The sequence below is a fragment of the Leopardus geoffroyi genome, chromosome B1 (assembly GCF_018350155.1).
Source record: "Leopardus geoffroyi isolate Oge1 chromosome B1, O.geoffroyi_Oge1_pat1.0, whole genome shotgun sequence".
NCBI classification, from domain to species: Eukaryota; Metazoa; Chordata; class Mammalia; order Carnivora; family Felidae; genus Leopardus; species Leopardus geoffroyi.
The window spans coordinates 142,893,947-142,913,677 of NC_059327.1; the positions used below are offsets into that span (position 1 = coordinate 142,893,947).

The 19,731-nt window shown below is 40.0% G+C and overlaps 2 protein-coding genes and 1 long non-coding RNA gene across 9 annotated transcripts in view; 2 read left to right on the forward strand and 1 right to left on the reverse strand.

Annotated features, from left to right (window-relative positions):
- Positions 1–2,476, forward strand: part of CCNI (cyclin I) — a 35,769-nt gene extending 33,293 nt beyond the window's left edge. For both annotated transcript variants that reach the window (XM_045473667.1, XM_045473668.1), the window contains one exon: positions 899–2,476. In XM_045473667.1, the coding sequence (XP_045329623.1) occupies positions 899–1,348 (450 nt within the window). In that variant the 3' untranslated portion in view covers positions 1,349–2,476. The remainder of the gene's footprint in view (positions 1–898) is intronic.
- A 5,178-nt stretch (positions 2,477–7,654) lies between these two features.
- LOC123595818 lies at positions 7,655–8,827 on the forward strand. The gene is made up of 2 exons (XR_006711392.1): positions 7,655–7,751; positions 8,645–8,827. It is a non-coding gene; the product is annotated as an uncharacterized LOC123595818 (long non-coding RNA).
- The window catches only part of SEPTIN11 (septin 11), a 91,684-nt gene continuing 80,588 nt past the window's right edge, over positions 8,636–19,731 (reverse strand). For 2 of the 6 annotated variants that reach the window (XM_045473661.1, XM_045473666.1), the window contains 3 exons: positions 19,235–19,367; positions 17,596–17,783; positions 9,937–11,509 (listed from right to left, as the gene is read on the reverse strand). In XM_045473661.1, the coding sequence (XP_045329617.1) occupies positions 11,485–11,509; positions 17,596–17,783; positions 19,235–19,367 (346 nt within the window). In that variant the 3' untranslated portion in view covers positions 9,937–11,484. Of the gene's footprint in view, positions 9,448–9,936; positions 14,032–17,595; positions 17,784–19,234; positions 19,368–19,731 lie in introns of those variants that run through there. The other 4 variants (XM_045473662.1, XM_045473665.1, XM_045473664.1 and 1 more) reach the window with 4 other exon arrangements.

A 19,731-nucleotide genomic window follows, 5' to 3' on the forward strand; every position in this document is an offset into this window, starting at 1 on the left:
GAGCTATAATTACAGGGAAAGGAGGACAGAGAGACTAATTGGACTCCTTGAAAGCCTCCTATTATAGTCACTGTGCTAGAAAAGAAAGTTTGGGAAAAGAAATGAATATGATACAATGGCTGCCTTTTGGGGGCTTATAGTCTGTAATGGAAAAAGTAAATGTTTAATGGATTATTTTAATACGATGTGGTGTGTAATGACAGGTTGAAATAGATATAGATGGCCCTGGAATTTGGGTGTTTGGTGGCAAGAGGAGTTAAAGGTAGCTTCAGAAAGGATACCTGAACTATCCTGAAGGTTAAGAAGAAATTAGTCAAACCCCAAATTAAAAACATTTCTTCTTAAAGTTGTCAAGCCTGCTAATTTCTACAAAAATATAATTTGTCAAAAGTTCTCATTTGCTGTTTTAAAAACAAAATACTTAAATTGTTCTAAATTCTTAGCTAGATGATCTTCCCCATCCCTTACTTAAATTTTTTTGTGCCTCTGGTTTTTTCCTTAAATTTTTAATGAATTTTGTGTTTATCTGTTCCTTGGTCCTCATGAAGAGATTGGAAGTGGCAGAGGGTGGAGTGAAGGGCCCTGTAGACAAGAGGAATACACTGGACAAGAGTGGACATTGGATATACACAGTGAACAAAAGAGAATAGTTTCTGTTTTCATGAAGATGTTGCATATAATTGCAGTTACAGAATTAAAGTTCCAAAGAGACTTCCATTAGAAGTACAGATTTGGACATAATCCCTAAGAAGATGATGGGTAGACTGGAGGAATAGCTGAATTTCAAGTAGAAGATGTGGGGAGAGACAAAGCTGGGGAGGACAGAGGGCGCAGTGAGGAAAAGCTGCCAGCATATTAATTAAATGATCAACCTTTGTTTTTTTTCTTCCTGGCCCAGATGGCTAGCTCCCAGCTGATCCACTGTCGGGAGCTTGTGGCACATCACCTTTCTTCTCTGCAGTCTTCCCTGCCTCTAAATTCCGTTTATGTCTACCGTCCCCTCAAGCACACCCTGGTGACCTGTGACAAAGGAATGTTCAGATTACATCCCTCCTCTGTCCCAGGCCCAGATTTAGATTTCTCCAAGGACAACAGCAAACCAGAAGTGCCAGTCAGAGGTGCAGCAGCCTTCTACCATCATCTCCCAGCTGCCAGTGGGTGCAAGCATACCTCTGCTAAACGCAAAGTAGAGGAAATGGAAGTGGATGACTTCTATGATGGAATCAAACGGCTCTATAATGAAGATAATGCTTCAGAAAGTGTGGGTTCTGTTTGTGGCACTGATCTGTCAAGGCAAGAGGGACATGCTTCTCCTTGTCCACCTTTGCAGCCAGTTTCTGTCATGTAGCTTCAAGTGTTACCTTCAAGTGCAAACTAAGGTAGACTACTCTGGGAATTAGGAACATGGAAAACCAGGAAAGGTTCTATAAAGTTATATACCTTATCAAGCCGATTTGAAGTGAGCCAGAAAAAAACCCATTTACTTGGGTAGCAAATTATAATCAACGTTATTTAAGCATTTAAAGACCAAAAAAGTTAGAAACTTCAAAAAAGATCAAATTTGTTTTTAAGTTAATTTTTTTTAGTATTTGTCAGTTCCATTCTTTTCTCTGCTAAGATGTAATGGAGATTGACCCCATGTCAAAAATTTATATTCAAGTGTTTTAAGTTCCAAAATTCATAGCTAGCACACTCTGTCACCAGCATCCTGATTTAATTTTCCTCATTTTTGCTTGCTTGTTTATTGAATACTAAATGAACTTTATGCATGTTGATCTATAGCCTGACTTCCACTGATTAGGAAACCCTCAAAATTATTTTTTAGCAATTTAGTGAATAAATTCATTTCAGTGTGACAGCCATGTTTGATCCATGATTCAAATTAATCCCAAAAGGGTACTTTAAAATTGCCCCATATGAATGAGAAGTGGTAATAGAAAAAGGACTGACATTACCACATTGATTTTGTGTTTCTTATTTCAATTCCTGGAGTCTGGAAACAAAATTATTGTTTTCATTTTTGTTTTTCTTAAATTGAGGCTTAAAAGTGGCATGTAATTAGGATATGGTTAGATTTGTTGAAAGCATTTTTGAAATTTATATAAAAGAATTTGTGATAAAGTTAATGTATCCAGGTGCTCACCAAAGAAACATGGAACAACTAAGATTTTTTTTTTTTTTTTTTTTTTTTTTTTGGTAACTGATCAGTTTTCATTCATTTGTAATCAGTAGGAGAGACTGTCTAGATGTCGGGGCAGCTCTATGATTTGGGTCTATAACATGTCATAACTGAATTCAGTGCCCTAGATTTATGTTAAGCTATTAGGATTTTCTTGATGGAAGTTATTCACCCTCCCTGTATTTCTCTTAATGACTTCTGGATCCTCAGCTCCCTGTTCAGTCTGAAGAAGGTATTGCAGTCAGAACCATGTGCTGATGATAAAAAGCCTCTGGTAGCAATAAAAGTTGTCCTTAACCTTTGTATCTTTAACTTTTTTTCTGCTTGTGAAGAGGTACAAGTTCCTGATTGCTTAGACACTGGTATTGGGATAAAAATCCCAAATATATGCTCACAGAAAATAAAACAGGATTTAAATGTGACTGAGGAATGTAGGTTTTGACGTAAAGAATTTTTCTATTATCTCTTTTTCTTACCTTCCAAATAGTAAATTTTCATTTGATGGAATGGTTTGTGAGAGCACCCATGTCTGGATGACATCATTTTTAGCCCACTGGTTTCGTTCTGTTTAGCAGAGCAAGAGTATTCTTAGGTCACCACTTCTTTGAAATTACTAAGGTTTGACTGCCTGCACAACCTTGCAATCCATTCAAATGGGAAACTTTTACTTCCGTGTAAGTACAGGCAGTGGGAGGGAAGATTTAAAAACATGAACTGTTTATGGGTGAAGATAGCAAGAGATTGGCTTTGTAGATACACATTTTAAAAAATCACACCCTAATTTTCATCTGGTCTGTTACTTAATTCTCCTGCATTGGGGAGCTCTAAGAAATTTACAACTACACATGTTCACCATTTCTGTTAAATAAATGGCACTTAATCCCCCCTACCCCCATTTAACAGATGTTCAAGCTAGGGATGAAACTGAGTCTAACATCAGAATATTTCTAGTCCAGCCACTACAGATTGAATATAAGAGGGCAATAAGATTTTAATTAGTTGACTTTGAGGTTTTCTAATCTTACCAAAAACTGATAAATCAGTTTGGAACATAGTATTGTTTCTAAAAAAAAAGTGTTTTTTAAAATATTTTGGAGAGAGAGTGCACACAAGCAGGACAGCAGAGAGAGAGGGAGACACAGAATTCAAAGCAGGCTACAGGCTCTGAGCCGTCAGCACAGAGCCCAACGTGGGGCTCGAACTCATGAATCGAGAGATCATAAACTGAGCCAAAGTCAGACACTTAACTGACTGAGCCACCCAGGTGCCCCAGAACATGGTAGTTCTTCCGGGAAACTGAGTTGGGATGGTTGGGCTGCCAGCTTTCATGCTTCAAAGCTATTTAGCCCATAGTTCAATTAAATGAAGGTACTTAGGGGACCAGATCTTCCTGAGCACCCTTTTCAGTTCACTGTTCCAGAGACCTGAGCTACCATGGGTTCTTGGCTCTGAGGAGCCTGAACTCATGGATCGAGACAGAAAAAGCACAATATTCTTGAACAGCATGGAGTTTTTCATTGAATATGTTCCTGCTCATTACTCTGTCCCGAGTTACCTGTCTTAAATCTTGGCATCACATCACAAATTATTCTTTCAGTATTTGGAAACTTGAGTTTTATGGGTAATTGGTATCTCCACGTGGTTAGAAAGCCTATCATTCCATGAAACCTCCACAAAGGCAAGGGAATAAATAGGTATAAATTATCCAATCTTTCATTTAACAGAAAAAGTTAAAGTGAATGCTCTGCCTCTTGAAGATCAGACTATAGCGAAGAAGCTAAATATTTTTTATTCAATTTGAGAGTATAAAGTTATCTGTGGGGGATTGAATGTTTTTTCCACAGGTGATGTATTAGTGTGGGGGAGGGGGAAGGCTGGGAATGGGGAGTGTTCCCAAATGCCAGTAAAAAGGTAAAACCAATTTGCCACAAGTGTTGCTGACACTGCCTTTGGTTTGAAGGAAGCTAGAGCATAGCTCTTCACTCAGTTGAGCTGATGAGACGGAGCTTAACATCTCCACTGTTGGAATTAAGACATTGGTGTCTGTCCCCCAGGTAGTTTTCTTCTGTTAGAAACAACATATGTGTGTCCGCTGTACTCTACATACCTGGATTTTCAAGCTTCCTAATTTACTCATTCTGGAGTTCCTGAAATAAGAAAGTCATGCTTGAACATTACTGCCCAGAGCAACACTGGCCTTTCACTTAATGTGACTGCTGATGCTAGGCCAACATGGTAAGGAGCTTGTCTTTGTCCTAAAGGTAGTTTGTACATTTTCAAGTGGAAAGGGAAGATACTATGCCAGATGGTCTCAACCATCCTGAAAACTCCCACCCCTGGTCTGCATTAGCAAGTTGAGAGTTAGAGAATTATCTAATGCCACATAGCTAAGAATTTTTAATAAGGCTCAATTTCTAACTCAAACCTTTGCCCTTTATATTTGATAACACAAAGCGTTGTCTAATGTAATTACTTCTGAAACCTCCAAAATTCTTGAAATTAGCCTTTAAATTGTTAGAATGACTCCTCTTCCTGTTATTAAATGTTTTGAGCTTTGGCCACTAGGTGGTGCCTCGAGGAAAATAAAACATCTTTTTAAGTATCTGGGAGAAATTGAGTCACTTGGGCTGACCTAGGAGAGTGAGGAGTTGAACACTTGTTTCTTGTTAAACATTAACATCATTTGCAGTTATAAATTCACATTTAAGCACAGGAGACCTGTGTATGTATCTGGGACTGAGGGAAAATGACCAAGATCTGCCATGGTATGGAGCAGATTGTGACGACAGGTCTCCTACCAAAAACAGAAACAAAACCAGTTTTACAAAACTAATAATTTTTGTGAGTTGTCTAGTCCTGCAAAATAACCTAGAAATGTGATTGAGAATACTTGAAAATAGCCAACCCCCCAAACCTTGCTGGATTTGAGTCCAGCAAGCTTTGAGTTGAGTTGATTTGACCAAATTCATTAAGACAGAAAAGATAAAGTACATACTTATATAGCATAGATTGCATCAAAGAATTAAAGCTTTCACTCACCATGAGTTTATGGTTTCTATGATGTACCAATATGCCTAACACCCAGGTGTAGGATAGAGACCTCTGTCTTGCAAGCCCTTTATTATTGAAAAGTGTAATAAGAGTTAACCAAGAATATCTTACCAGAGAAGTTTGGGCAGCGCTCACAATTCATTTTTAGTTTCCAGGAGCTTCTGAGTTAAGGGTGAACTGGGAAAAACCTCTCCCTTTGTCTTGACTATAAAGTACAATCTTCATAGCCTATCAAATGCCGGAATTGTTGATCTTAATGTGTTACACAACAGCAGAGTAGTAGAAAAGTATAGGCCCGGTGAACTGGTTTCTCATTTCTCAGAAACAGCTTATTTTGTTAGGAAAGAGGACACTCCAGACTGAAGGGCAACCTTAAGCAATCAATGAAAAGCAATCTGGGCAAGGTGGGGGAGAGGGCTTTTGCTTTTCAGAATACAATGTCTTTAAGCAATTTAGCACTGAAAGGGCTTACCTTTTGCTCCAAAAACTTGCTGTGTTCATAAGATATACAGAGACAAGTGCAATTCATAGTGTTTGGCTACATTCCCAGCATCTAATGTAGGCCTGGTACAGTATAGAGAATAAAGTGTTTGTAAAGAGAGAGAGGGACAGGGTGGGGAAGGTGGGTGGATGGATGTGAATAAAGGGCAGGAGTGCTAGAATGGCGCCTTCACAGTTCTAAGAGCATTGGGCAGAGAAGGCATGGTTAAGTTGGACTCTTTGAACAATTATTATTCTGCACTACCCCATACACACTTGGGTTTTTGTTTGTTTTAAATGTGGGACAGGGACCAGCCTCATTATAATAGCCTCTGCCTCCTCTGATCTAGGTGCTGTAATTTTGAAAGTTTCTACATGGACCAAAGTGCCATTCAACTCACAGCACTGCAAGTAACTGATTTCAGGCAGATGTTAGACCTTCATTTGTGCTTCAACAATATTCCACTGACAGCCAAGATATCTCATTTCTGTATAGCTACTTGTCAGGTTAGGAAGGTTGGGAAGGGAGGTGAGTCGATATCTAGGCTCACAATTCATCGTTTCTTCTTGTAGTGCAACTATGCAAAACTACAATTAGTCTTTTCAAATCAACACATTAAATCCCTTCGATAGCCAAGGGGGTTTCAGCTACTGGCTAGAGACTGATCGGAAAGCCAGATGGTACCAGTCACAAGGACTAAATGCCATGGTCTTAAGAACTCAGGTGCAAGGATCTTCAAAGGGATCCACACTGATACCACTGTCTGTCTCCAGGGTGGAAAGGACAGTCATCTGCAAAGCAAAAGGTTTGGTGTAGAAACAGCATTGAAATACAGTGAAGGTTCTGTAGTTTTTCAGACATCCAGAATGGTTTACTTATAAGCTAGGCCAATAGGCAAAAACCCATCAATAACTAAGAAGGAAGTTTCATTTGGTAGATACAGTGGATTGGCGGGGGGGGGGGTGGGGAGGGGGGATGTTTGGCCTAGCATATTGGGAAGATGAGCTAATTTTTTTTCCGCTCCAGCTCAGCAAATACTGATTCAGAAGATCTCTCCTTTATACATGCGCCAATCTCAAGTAGACCATCTAGACTACACTTGTAGCAAGCAAGAAGGCAATCTGTATCTGAAATCAAGTAATATTTTTAAAAAGACCAAATGAAAAATAAAAAGCCCATTACCAATGGAAATCCATTCAGTTGGCTCAGTTCTTGCTTTTCTTTTCGACAATCTAGCTAGGGATAAGCAAATGATTTTTATTATTGATGATAATTAGTCCTGGGATGGTTTCACATCTCTTCACTGGTCAGCCAGGAGAACTTGAGAACCTATCAGTTTTTTCAACACCTGAGAAAAGGAACCACCTGAAGTAAAACTCCAATGGAGAGGACAGCACACTTGACCGGTGGCATGTGGTCAGCTTTCCCTAGGTCACTGAACAGAAGCTAACCTATTGTAATAACTTGTTCCCCCACGTTTCCTCTAACCTGGCCAAAATGGGAGAAAAAAGGGAATAGCAACAATAGACTGTACATTTCTCTACTTAAAAAAAAAAAACAAAAAAAACAAAAAACTACTACCTGCTTGGATTTTTAAAATTGCTCAAAAAAAGGTCTTTACCAGCTGATGCAGAATTCATTTTTAACATGACTGATAGGGTTAAATTCATATCAAAATATTAAAAATAAATCTCATTACTGTTCTTAGTACGTACATGGTTCCACATAATAGGGTGTTTGTGTTTAACTTACAAAACTGATAGGTCATGCTCTGGTATCAGTTAAGGAGTTGCCACCTACCCTTCCACCCCTAAACCACTGGTGACATCACTAGCAGATTTATATGTTTACAGATTATAATGTAATATGGAGGGGATGGCTCTTGACATTTATATTTTGATCATTTAATGGCTCAGATGGATTTGACTTTATTGCATTTAATTACAGTATCTTTCTAAGAAAGCCTCTCACCAGTGTGCTCATCCAATTGCTCTAAAGAAACCTCTTTCCAAGAAGCAAATGATTCAAATGATTTAAGAGGTAGGGACTGTTGTTTCATTTCACCACAGAAGCACGTGTTACCATTCTTAAATGGAGGAGAACACTCCCAAGTGCAACCCGTGCCACCAATAGTATTTTCATGGTCCTCCTAACATGGGGCTGAAAAGTGATGGAAATAAGCAAAGACTAGATATAGACAAGTAATGAAATTATAAGGTAACTTAAATGCATGTTCGTGCTCTAGAACAGAAATGACTTTAGAAGTTGTCCCTTGATTAGGAAAAGTGCCCCTAATAGGTGACTGCTAATAAAGTAATCTAGCCCTTCCATCTCTCCAGCCCTTCACAATTGGGTCAGCATTAGAAACCACAGCCTCAACTGGCAGAAGTGTGTGTTTGCAGGTTGGGTGTACTTTAAGTGAATTCTAGCAAACTTTTTTCCACAGACATGGTAGAGAAAGCCACCTGGGTAACTGAGAAGACAATGTGAGCAGAACCATTGTATTGAAGTGATTGTCTGGGACAGCTTTATAGTTTGTTGGGGTTTGTTCCCATGGTCTGGGACACAAAAAACTTTGGAAACAAGGTAAAGCGGAGGTTCACAGTACATAGAAAGGCAGGGATGGGCCAGAAAGTTATTTTAAGGTACCTTAAAGTATAAAGTGAGTCGCAGAGGCAGAAAAGTCCTCTACCCAACACTGGCACATTTTAAACATGATTAAGACTTGTAGGTCATAACCCCAGTGATAGCAGAGGGATCTTTTTGGTTGTATCTGAGATGACAGATTCTTAACCAGAATTCTGTGACTTAAACTTCACTTAAATTTCCCCTTGAACTTAAAACTGGCATAATTTTGATACCAAACTAAGTTTGAATAACCAATACATAAAACAGAACTGGCTAACTGGATTTTTTTTTTTTTCCCAAAACAGAATCCCAAACCCAAAACAACTCTTATAAGGGATGCAGATAACAGAAAAAGAGTTAAATAAAACAACAGTGGTTCCTGAATTTAAAGGAAGGATGCCCACTTCTCTCTCTCAAGAGGCAGATGGTCAGCTGAAAAATAAAAACATTGCATCAATAGAACACTCCGAATAAAAAAATTGTAGCCATCTCTGTTCATGCAATATCAAATGTTAAAAAAAAAAAAAAATCCCAAACGTGAAAACAACTCATAAAACTAACAAAAGGAAGGAGAATGTTGCCCGGATCTTATGACCTGATTGATGGTTGAGGGTCCTGATGGGGCTGTTCAGAATGTTGCTCATGGGACAGAGAGGTCTGGAGTTAACATGAAATCAAGTTTGCGGACCCTGGAGGTGGTGACCACCTCAGAGTAGGGTACATGCTGTCTTCAGTCCATGAGTTCTCAGATCAGCAGCTTCAAGAACATGACAGCTAAGCAAGAGGATTCCAACACATGGCTATCTTGGGTCTTGGCCCAAGTTCTTTTTTTCACTCAATTTCCTTTTAAGTACTATTGAGTATTCCTGTTTTTGGTAATGATGAGTCACTTTAGTAACCACTATGGGCAGTGGTTTGTAAACAGACATTGACAAGTACAAACAGCAATGCAATATTTGACCCAGACTTTAAAAGAATAGGAGGCGATGGTGGAAATGAGGTAACTCTTCCCCAACACGTGTGAACAGACAGCTCCTGCTCTTCTAATGCTCTATGTCCATTAGGAGAGAGTAGGGCTTGTCAACAGGATGGTTACATAAAGAAGAAGCTACAGAAGAGAAAAAAGAAAGATTCAGATTCAAATTTGATTCTTAAAGTCTTAAAAAATAAAAAAAAAAAAAAAGGGGGGGGGGCTTTTCTACAACTGTGAAAGAACAGCAGTGTATCAGTTACAGGGATGACTTCCCGGAGCACAGCTGGGGCTGAGCAGCCCAGCAGCGGTAGCACCAGAGGCCAGGGAAGAAGAGGAGACCTCGGCTTGGCCTGGAGGCGGTGCGGTGCCAGGAACACCAATCAGGACAGAAGGGAATGGGAATGGGGGAGAAAGGGTAGCAGAGACCATATGTGAAATACAGGACACCACATGGCAAGTATCTGGGAGGAGCTGGAGCCGTGCAGATGGTAGCATTTGAAATCCACCAGACAAGGCAGGAAAGCAGGAGACTCTTTCATCCCTACTTCTTTTGCCCAACATAATAACCATGTGTACATATGCATACCAAACACTGACTAAAAATAACTCACAAAAGGGCACACATTGTTTGGGTAAAAATATATTTTCCCCCACTTTTATGTCTTGGCACTAGTGATATATGCATAGATTACCTGTCCACCACTCTCCTACCTTAACAGACACCAAATTACCGAGCATGTTTGCTAAGTGATTACTTTCTTACTTGAAAAAAATGATATAGTTCATATCGATACAATTATTTTAGTTTTTAAAAAGGACGAGTGTCTAACATGCAGCTTACATATATGACAATTCTGCATTAACACTGAAAGTAGATTACACAACACTTTTTTTTTTTAGAAACACATTGGTTATTTTCAAACAGCAAAAATGACAGTGTTCTACAACTACAGTTTAAGGCATATCAGCATATTTTAAAATTAAGAAATAGACAAAGTTCTAATGCTGTTCACAGCTTTTCAATTTATTTAAAAAATTCCCTTCATACCTACATACAATCTAGACTTTGTAGGTCATAATTTCCACTAAAGAATCATCACATATGTGTCCTGTCAATGGAACCAAGACTTCTGGAAGCTGAGACGTGACGATTTCAGACACTTGCAAATGGCAAAGCAAAGGGATCTGAAAGGACGGTTTGGAAGGACCACACAGAGACAGTATGACATGGGTTGATAACAGCTGAAACCAAGATTCAACAGTCTATATGTGACACACTAATGGATATGTCAAGAAAGTGAAGAAACCCAGTCCATTTGTTTGAGGTGCACAAGATATGAAGACTAAGTGTTATTGCTGGTGAGATTCCAAAGCAGAGAAGGAAGGTAATAAAGAACCTGTGCTCAGTGTGACATTAAATGTTCCCCTGGCTGAGATGCCCTTTCTGGACAAAACTTTGACCAGTTAAGAAGGAGCCTAGGTTGGGAAAACATAGTCTCTAACTGCTAATAAATTCCCAAAATGCTTCTCCATCACATTCTACTGCATGTACAACTGTTACGAGTATCTAAAGTCCAGAAGCAATGGTCATTATGGTTGAACAAAAGATTTGGGGAGAGGCCAGCTAGATCTGGCAAAAAAACAAAACAACAGGTGTGTTCACTGCTAGCAGTTAGCGTGAGGGAAAGACCATTAAACCAAGATCGTCAAAAAAATTAAGCAGTCATAAAAGCAGCTTAGCATAAAAAACATTTTCCTCTTGATTTTCTCCAATGGAAGGTGGTAGTTTCTTATTCTACCTTTATTTACATAGTCAGAACCAAGGACCCTCTAATCTCCAGCGATGCCCACAATGCTGTGTAGAACACAGCTGGGAACAATAATTTCTGACCTCCATACTGGTATCAAGAAAAAACTGAATTTATATTTCTTGTGGAAAAGGTACAAATGTGGTTATTTTAAATATATAGTTTTTGTTTTTTTTTTGTAAGCAAAGGCTACTCAAACCATTACCTCCCTATACCTCCCTCCAAAAAAGGAAAAAAAAAAAAAAATTCACCTATCCCGTTTGTTTCTCTAATTTTAAAAAAGTCCAAAAGATCTCAAAGTTTTCTTACTACTGTACTTACATGCAAAGGCGAAAGCACATCCAATTAGATTTGAGGGTATCATTTATTCCGTGCAGAGCCAAGGACTACTGTGAAAAAAGGCACAGATACAGAAAGAAGAGAAGGGCAGCAATAACAAACCAAACAGGGCGGGGGAGCAGGAGTAGAAAAGAGTTCAGAAGCAACATGTTAAAAAAAAAAAAAAAAGCTTCTAGAACTTTCTTTTGACTTTTTATTCCCTGACTCTCCGTATGATTCATTTTCTCATGAAAATTTTCATGGGAGGAAAAAAAAATCAACAATCTTGGAATCAAAAAGTCAGCTGGATGGATGCCTTTCACAGCGAGGCTCACTTTTGAAAAGGTTTCAGTGATGCATTAAAAATGGTAATTTTAAAATGACCATTTTTGGAATTTACATGTATATTTTCTGTTACAAGGCACAAAAATGCTCACACAAGCAGCGGTTGGAACAAGCATACAACACAAGTATTCAAGCTTTTGTCTGGTGCACAGCACATGAGCAAATTTAGCCATGGTTAGAATCGGCATGCCATCTAGTATTTGGCTGCTCCACAACTAGCTTTGGACTAGAATCATTAAAGAAAACAAAACAAAAACATTAGTCCAGTACCTCCTAAATCAGTCTTTATACCACCATTGCTGATTCTAGTTTGCAGTTTCTAGCCCAGCTTAGTTTGGGCTTCAGTGAAACTGAATTTTTACTTTGCCTACTTAAGCCTAACTCAGTTCATGGAAGACCATAACTTCTTTCCCCTAAAAGTATGATTGAGAATGGAGAGAAGGAAAAAAAAGAAACTTTTTTGGAATCAACTAGAGACTTATTTAAAAAAAGGGGGGGGGGGCAGTGGATTGTATGTGTGTGTCAGGGAAGGTACAGTGTCTTCTATCTTATTTACCTAATGTCTGACTAGTGAAGGCTGAGAGGAAGCACAGAGCTGGAGCATCAGGTTCGTGAGAAAGAATACTCTTTTAAGTAAGGAACAGGAGACTATTGAGTTAGAAGTTGGGAAGATCTTGTTAATGGAGGGGGAAAAAAAATCAAGAAGATGAAGGGATAAGCCTCACAAAGGAACAGAACCGAAAGGAGAGTCAATATGCCCGTTTCCGTGGTCTGTGTCGTGGCCTGTGGGTTGGCCCTGATTCTCAATGACAGGGTGATGGGCTGGGACACAGAGAGCAGGTGGAGCTAGTCATGGTGAGGACAAAATGAAGAAACTCCTTCAAGACAACTGGATATGAAAGACCAGCTGCTCTAGTTCTCCTTCCCGTTATCGCCAAATATGGAAAGGAGACCATGCACAGAAGCTAGATGTGCAGTTGAATTTCTACCTTCTTCACTCATGGCTTTGTGTCAAGTGCCTTCCCATTTCCTTCTTAATGTTTTATTTTTTATTTTTGAGGAAGGAAGAAAGAGAGTGTGTGTGTAAACAGGGGGAGGGGCAGAGAGAGAAGGGCACAGAGAATCTGAAGCAGACTGTGGTGACAGCAGAGAGCCCGATGCGGGGCTTGAACTTATGAACCGTAAGATTGTGACCTGAGCCAAAGTCGGATGCTTGACTGACTGAGCCACCCAGGCGTGCCCCCCTTCCCATTTCTACCTTAAATTGATGAGATCCCCTCATAATTTGTGCTGCAGATGATATACAGTTTATAACAAATTTTCTATTTGAAGCATTTCTGAAGATTTTCTCCTCATGATTGAAAAGTATTATTAGAAGTACGGATATCCTAGAATCGGTCATTGACCACGGAGAGTGTGAAAGAGTGCTCATTGTAAGTGGAAGGGAGGTTGTGGGAAACCCATCATCCTTAGTAGAGGATTCTTCTACTAGGCAATGTTATACGACCTGACCTTGGAGATCACTAACTGTGAGAGGATCAGGTTGTGCTGATAAAAGAGACCATCAGCAGTTCTCTCATTACAGTCCAACTTGTCCAGGATTTGAGAGATAGGGGTTCAGACATATTTTGAAAGCCGTATGAGGGGACAGTGTGAAGAGACCCACAACATGGGTCAAATAAAATTATAATAATGAATATCCATGCAAATGCATAGGTCCTAAAAAGCTGACCCACCGTTCTACCTACATACAAAGCTACCCTGGTTGGGGCACGTGTGGAGAAGAGGCAGAGTGAGTTCAGGGCTTCTGCCACCATGGAGATGAGAAATCAAGAAAAGCCAAGTTGTTGTCATGGCTATTCAGGGTTATGGTTCAGCTGCTGAGACGATGAGAAGTTCTCCTGACAGACGTACATGGAGCCATTGACCCTCTGTCCCTCGGTCCAAAGCAACATACAAGCAACAGGCATGCTTCCTGCTGCCGCTCTGAACAGGCATAAAAGGCAAATCATTTACTTTCCAGAAACAAAGTCCAGCTGCACAGAGCTTTTGGTGTTATTCTCTTGTTCTATCATTTTCCACTACCCAACAACATTCAGCAAAATGAGTTAATAGTTATTGGTGTCTGGGGAAGGGTAAAAAAATAAAATAAAACAAAAGGACACAGATGGCAGAGATACAATATTACTGCAAAAGCAGGTGAATGCGGGACCATCCTTGGCTTGCCAGGCTTTATGTGAAGCTTGCACTGCAAGTTAAAAAACAAAACAAAAAAGTTAGAAATAATAATAAATAAAAAAGAAAGGAAAATTAGGAGTGCCAGCACCAGCATTCGGTGATGGTGAATGCTCATGCAATGATTATGGAATCGACAGAAATTAAAACCACAAATTTGAGTAAGCTATTCTACACGACAAGCAAAAGCAAAATTTTAATACTGAATTAACACATGGTTAGTTTCCGTTTGCATGTAATTTACGAGTGACTTCTTGAAACCACTACATGTGACAGTGGAAGGATTTGCTATTTGATTTTCATTTTCTCAAATAACATAAATCACAATCTATTAGGTTTGGTCATCACATCGGTACTGAATAGGAGCAACACCTTCCCATTACTGAGTGGCTGGAGTCAGAGAATAAATCTACAATAATGTCTTCAAAAGATGAACTTGGGGACTGGGATACAGTGAGTGGTCATGCTATTAATCTACTTGGAAAGGGAAAACAGGATGAGCATCGTGTGGCTACAGCTACAGCAGGTGCCAGGAGCCTTCCCCCGCGTTTAGGTACAACGCAAAACCAAACCCGAGATCCGCACATCTAATTTTAGGCAAGTCTGAAACATGCAACTTCATTCCTTAGCAAGAATTAAAAAAAAAAAAAAATTTTTTTTTTTTTTTTTTTTTTTTTAAGATGAGTGGATGACTGTATAAACCATGGTTATCAGATGCCAGGTACAGTTTTAAAATGATGGATTTTAAAACTTCCTTTTGGGATGGATGAAACGTCACCACCAACGCCCACTGGCAATTGTGCAAAGTTTCAGAAAAGAATGCTGTCCACTGAACAACTTACCCTCGGGTACTCGCACCACTGCGGCATAGCCGCAAACAAGGGAAGTGCCTTGGTGGCCAGAAAGGGCAGGAGGTGGGGTCCGGCTAACGGCAGTGCCAGGGTTAGCTCTACTTTGTCTGTAATCTTAGGGAAGGTTATATGCTCTCATGACACTACAGCTCAAGTAGAAGCATAAAGCCTTACCTACGTTATAAAGGGAGCGTGTCATTAGAATAGAAAAAACAGAATTTAAAACTATTAGAAAAACTAATTTCCGAGGTGGAAGCATACCAGGTGAATAAATAAGCATCTCTTTCGTAAAAACTGTCTCCCTGAAACAGAGCCAGCCCCTAAGTGGCATGTATGGTGACTCCGGCATCTCTTCCAGCTACACGAGGAGACAAGAGTCTCCCATTTATTTTCAAAGAGCTGCTCTGGTTACCCTGGTGACTGTCTTTCTGTGGTCCTCTCTAACCAGAACTCTCCCCTGGCTGGAAGGGGTGGCGGGGGCGGGAGAGGGGTGGTTAACTTTTATACTTCAGGCCTCCAACTTGCAGTTGCTTTCTGTGCTCAAATGGGAAAGTTGTAGAAAAGGTTAAGAACCAGCCAACACATATGTGCCATCGTCAGGTACAAAACCTGGTCACTACTGCACACCAAATGAAGTCTAATTCTATTAATGATACACAAGAATGTATAAATAAGGCTAAAATAGAATTTGCACATACTTCATGTAAACTTGAAAAGCATTACACACCACTAAGGCCCAAGGCTGGGGCGAAAATAACCTAAAATGATCAAAAGGGCAAGGAAAAACCTCCCTATGCTGGGAAGTCTATTACTGGAGAGACCTTTTTTTAATGGAGGCACAGTACGGATCCGCTCTTGGAACCAGTATTGCTTAAAGGCACATCCAGCGTACATGAAATATCCTTGGAACACTGCTGGTCTTTTAAAAACATTTTTAGTTCTGAAACATGTACCTTTATGCACATTAGTGCTTAAGGGTAAGAAAAACTTGACTTTGGGTTTCCTAAGCTGTGAGTCAGCAGCTTTTTTGTTTCATCCATGCCTATGGATGTGGTCATTTACACACACACACACACACACACACACACACACACACACACACACCACACTCTCTCTCTCTCTCTCTCTCTCATTTTTATGTTGGGTTAGTTAGGATCAACAAGTGTATAGATAGTGCCAAATGACTTTCATTTCATCTCTGAATCTCTGCATGAGGAACGTCACCATGCGTGACTGATACTCTCCCAACAAGCACAGCACAAGGCACTTTCTTGAACTGGATTAAAATCTAGGCAATTGTTACTCCCAGAATTAATCCGGCATAAGTAAAGTTTCAGCCCTTGGGAGGCCTTGAACACTTGGGTCTGCACCAACCCCATAGAAATCACACCACATCTACACCAGCTACTTTCTATTGCTTAGAAAACATGCTTACTTCTTTGCTCTCTTGACACATTTTCTGCTGTCTCAGAGCTTGGAAAGTCAAAGGCATAATTTAAAACTCTCTCTGTGTATCACTGTAGAAGTCTATTGTGCTTTCTGCCACAGGCAGTGTAATGAGGTCCCTCAGGGGTGAGTCTGCGTGCTCACCAAGACTAAGGACACCACCACTGTGCCCAGTCCCCCATGATAGGTCTCAATTACTGTGCAGATTCAATCCTATCTGCTCTATTTGTTAAAATTTAATTCTTTGCCTACCCGAGTACCAACATTTTTATCGTTTACTTAATTGTCCGCTTTTCCCCTAGAATCTCGGCATCTAAGGATAAAGAGCAAGAATCCTGAAACACATTCGGGGCTGCCTTATCACTGCCCTAGGAGCACTGTGTGTTAGACCAAGCAGGGCAGTATCTGTGGGTTCGCCATCCAGCCGCCACAAAAGATTTCCTAGAAGGTACTGTACTGACCACTGTGCTTATTGTCAATCCAGTAGCGATTGTCATAAAACCGCACTCTCTAGTCGTTAAGGTGCTTTGATGTAGAGCTTCAAATCATGAGAGAATTTCAAGGCAGGCCCAAGTCTCCCACTGGATTCAGGCAGCCACTATTGGAGTATTACAGGAAGTGACTACTTTAAGAGCAGAATCTGACCCTTTGGCACATTAAATCAAAGCCATATTTAAAAAAAAATTTTTTTTTTTTTTTTTTTTTTGTATGGAGATAGGTGTGTTTTGAGGATTGGTGAGGGTGTCTTAACTGGAAGGGTATTTCGATCCCATTTCCACAATAAAACAATTCACCATCTTATTGAATTTAAGGGAAAACTTGTGGCCACTAGCGGTTCGTCCCGATCTTCCATTTCGGAAACAAGGCTTTCAGTGACCGGCTTATCAAGCCTCACGACACAGGATAGAAAAATTTTAACAATCATCATTTTAGGATGCCCTTTATCAAGAGTCATGAGGATTGTCTCCAGGGAGTAGTGAAGAGATATGGACTGTCTTCTCAAGAGTCCTAGTGTTGGTGCAGAAGATGCCACCGGAGACAGCAGGTTCCTCCAGCCCTGATTGCTTGGTCATGTGGTCAAGTTTTATAAATTAATATTTCTGTACCCTTTACAAATACTTTAAAAACCTGTATCATCTTCCCTGCACTGTAGAGAAAAGACTTGCATTTATCTTTCTGGTAACAGACCAGTTTCCAGTCTGTAAATGGGAAAAAGTAGAAACATGCAAGAGGAATCAATGGTTAGAGGGCCCCGATGCATGGGGGGGACTCCCGCTTACTTTTTCTTATCCTTGTCTTTCTTGGTTTGCTGGGCCCCAGACTGCTGTGCCTGGGACTGCAGGAGCTGAGCCGCTGCCTTCTTCTTCTGGAAGTTGTTCACCTCCTCCTCCAGCTCCTTCTTCTTGTCTTCCACTTTCTTCTTCTCTTCTTGGTGTGTCCGCTTTAGGAGGTCAAACTTCTCATGGAGCTGGAGAGGAAAAGAGGAGGCCAAGTTTGGTGAGGGGAGTGGAAAGTTACAGCTGAAGATCTTCTGCATCTGTTCAAACCCCAAACATGCCTCGTGTTCCTGCACGTGCTTTAATCCCACAAGGGAAGCACCGTCTGGCACTCCTGGAGGAGCCAGGCTGAGAGGGCAAAGATCACCCCTCGGAGCCCTATGAGCATTTGAGATTTGGAGTCTGTGGAATTCCACTAAAGGGAATTCTGTTCATTTTTACTGATAATAAAATACATATTCATTGTAAAAAGCATAAGGAAGAAAATAAAAATTATCCATGCTCCTAACAGAAATTACCCAAGTGGTAATGGTAGTTCTTTATTTCTGGTCCTTTTTCAAAATGTATAATATACATTTACTTAGAGACATACACAGTGACCACAGATGATGTATGGTGTTCAAATAATAAGAATATGTTGGGAGATTTCTGGCAAATTTCTTGACAAACCAAATTCAGAAAATTATCACAAGGCAGAAACAAAAGCAGGAAGGAAGGGAGGGAGGGAGGGAGGAAGGGAAGAAAGAATGAAGGAAATAACTCTTACTAGATAATTCTAGATTTCCATCCAGCATCCACTTGGTATTTATAATCAACAACAAATAAGGCTCAACTTTCCTTTCTCTGTAGCAAAACTATACTGAGTGCTTAGCTATTTAAATAACCTCTAAATTTCAGTGGCCTTTATAAAGATAAATGAAAAGAGAATGATGAAGAAATTATTTAGACAATTTGGAAATGAATATAGCTATAGGTCATGAACTTGAGATACTCATTATCTGCCATCAGAGACAAACAGATTACTCTCCCTCCCTCCCCCTCTCACGCTCTCCGCTCTCCGTATGAGATAAGTGTTATGCAGAAACCCATATGACCTTCTAGGAGGCAGTTAATCTGGCCTGGTCACGGGCAATGAGAGGAGTCAAAGGATGCTGGAGCAGGGAGAGCATGCCCACAAAGAAGATGCATATACAGATAGGGCATATGGAGACCATTACCCATCAGGTTGTGCCCAAGGGCCCATCCACTGTTTAGCTCACTGAGTTGGCTCATAGACTAAGACAATAATAGTAATAACAGTCCCAGAATCCCAACTCTTATGTTGCAAGACTTATAAATTAAGGAGATATTGAGCTACAGAGAACACGAGACCACTCCTGAAGACCTAAGGTCTAGTTTTGGTTTCAGCTCTGCTACTTACTAGGTATGTGACTGCATAACTCATTTAAGCTTTATGGCTCTCAGTTTTATCATCTGTAAAATGGGAATAATACATGACCTGCTTCTCTTACCATGGTAGCTGCTCATATGATAAAATATATGTAGAAAGTACTTAGGAGAGCATGAAGTTCTATATAATGTGAAGTATTAATAAAACATCTTACTTATTTTTCTCTCACTTGAAGGAGGACAGATGGCTTACCTCTTTCTCTGCCTCTTTGAGTTCAGCTTCTTTCTCCTTCACTCTCATAACAAACATTTGCCTCATTTCTTCTTCTTTCTTCTGAAGTTCTCCCAGAAATTCATTTCTTTTTGCTTCGTACGTCTCCTGGAGACTATTCAAAAGCCAAACCAAGGACAGTGTTGTGAAGTTGAATAGGAAATTTCAGCTCATATAATTTCTACTCATTGCTTCCAAAAAAATAGGTAAGGCTGCCACTTACCATATCAAAGGACACATAAAATAGCACACCATCTTCTTTTGAGTTATGCAGTGATCAGAAAGACAAGCACATCAAGAGCCAGAGATGAGTCAATAAACACAATTTGGCACTACAGGGATGTCTTACTGGCTAAGTGTATCCTATCTAAATTCACACAGAGAAAGCCTGGGTTGGACTGGCTGGTATTTTCCAGATCAGCAAACAAGTAGACACCGAGATGAGAGTTAGAATTTTAAAAAATGAAAGTAGTAGTGTA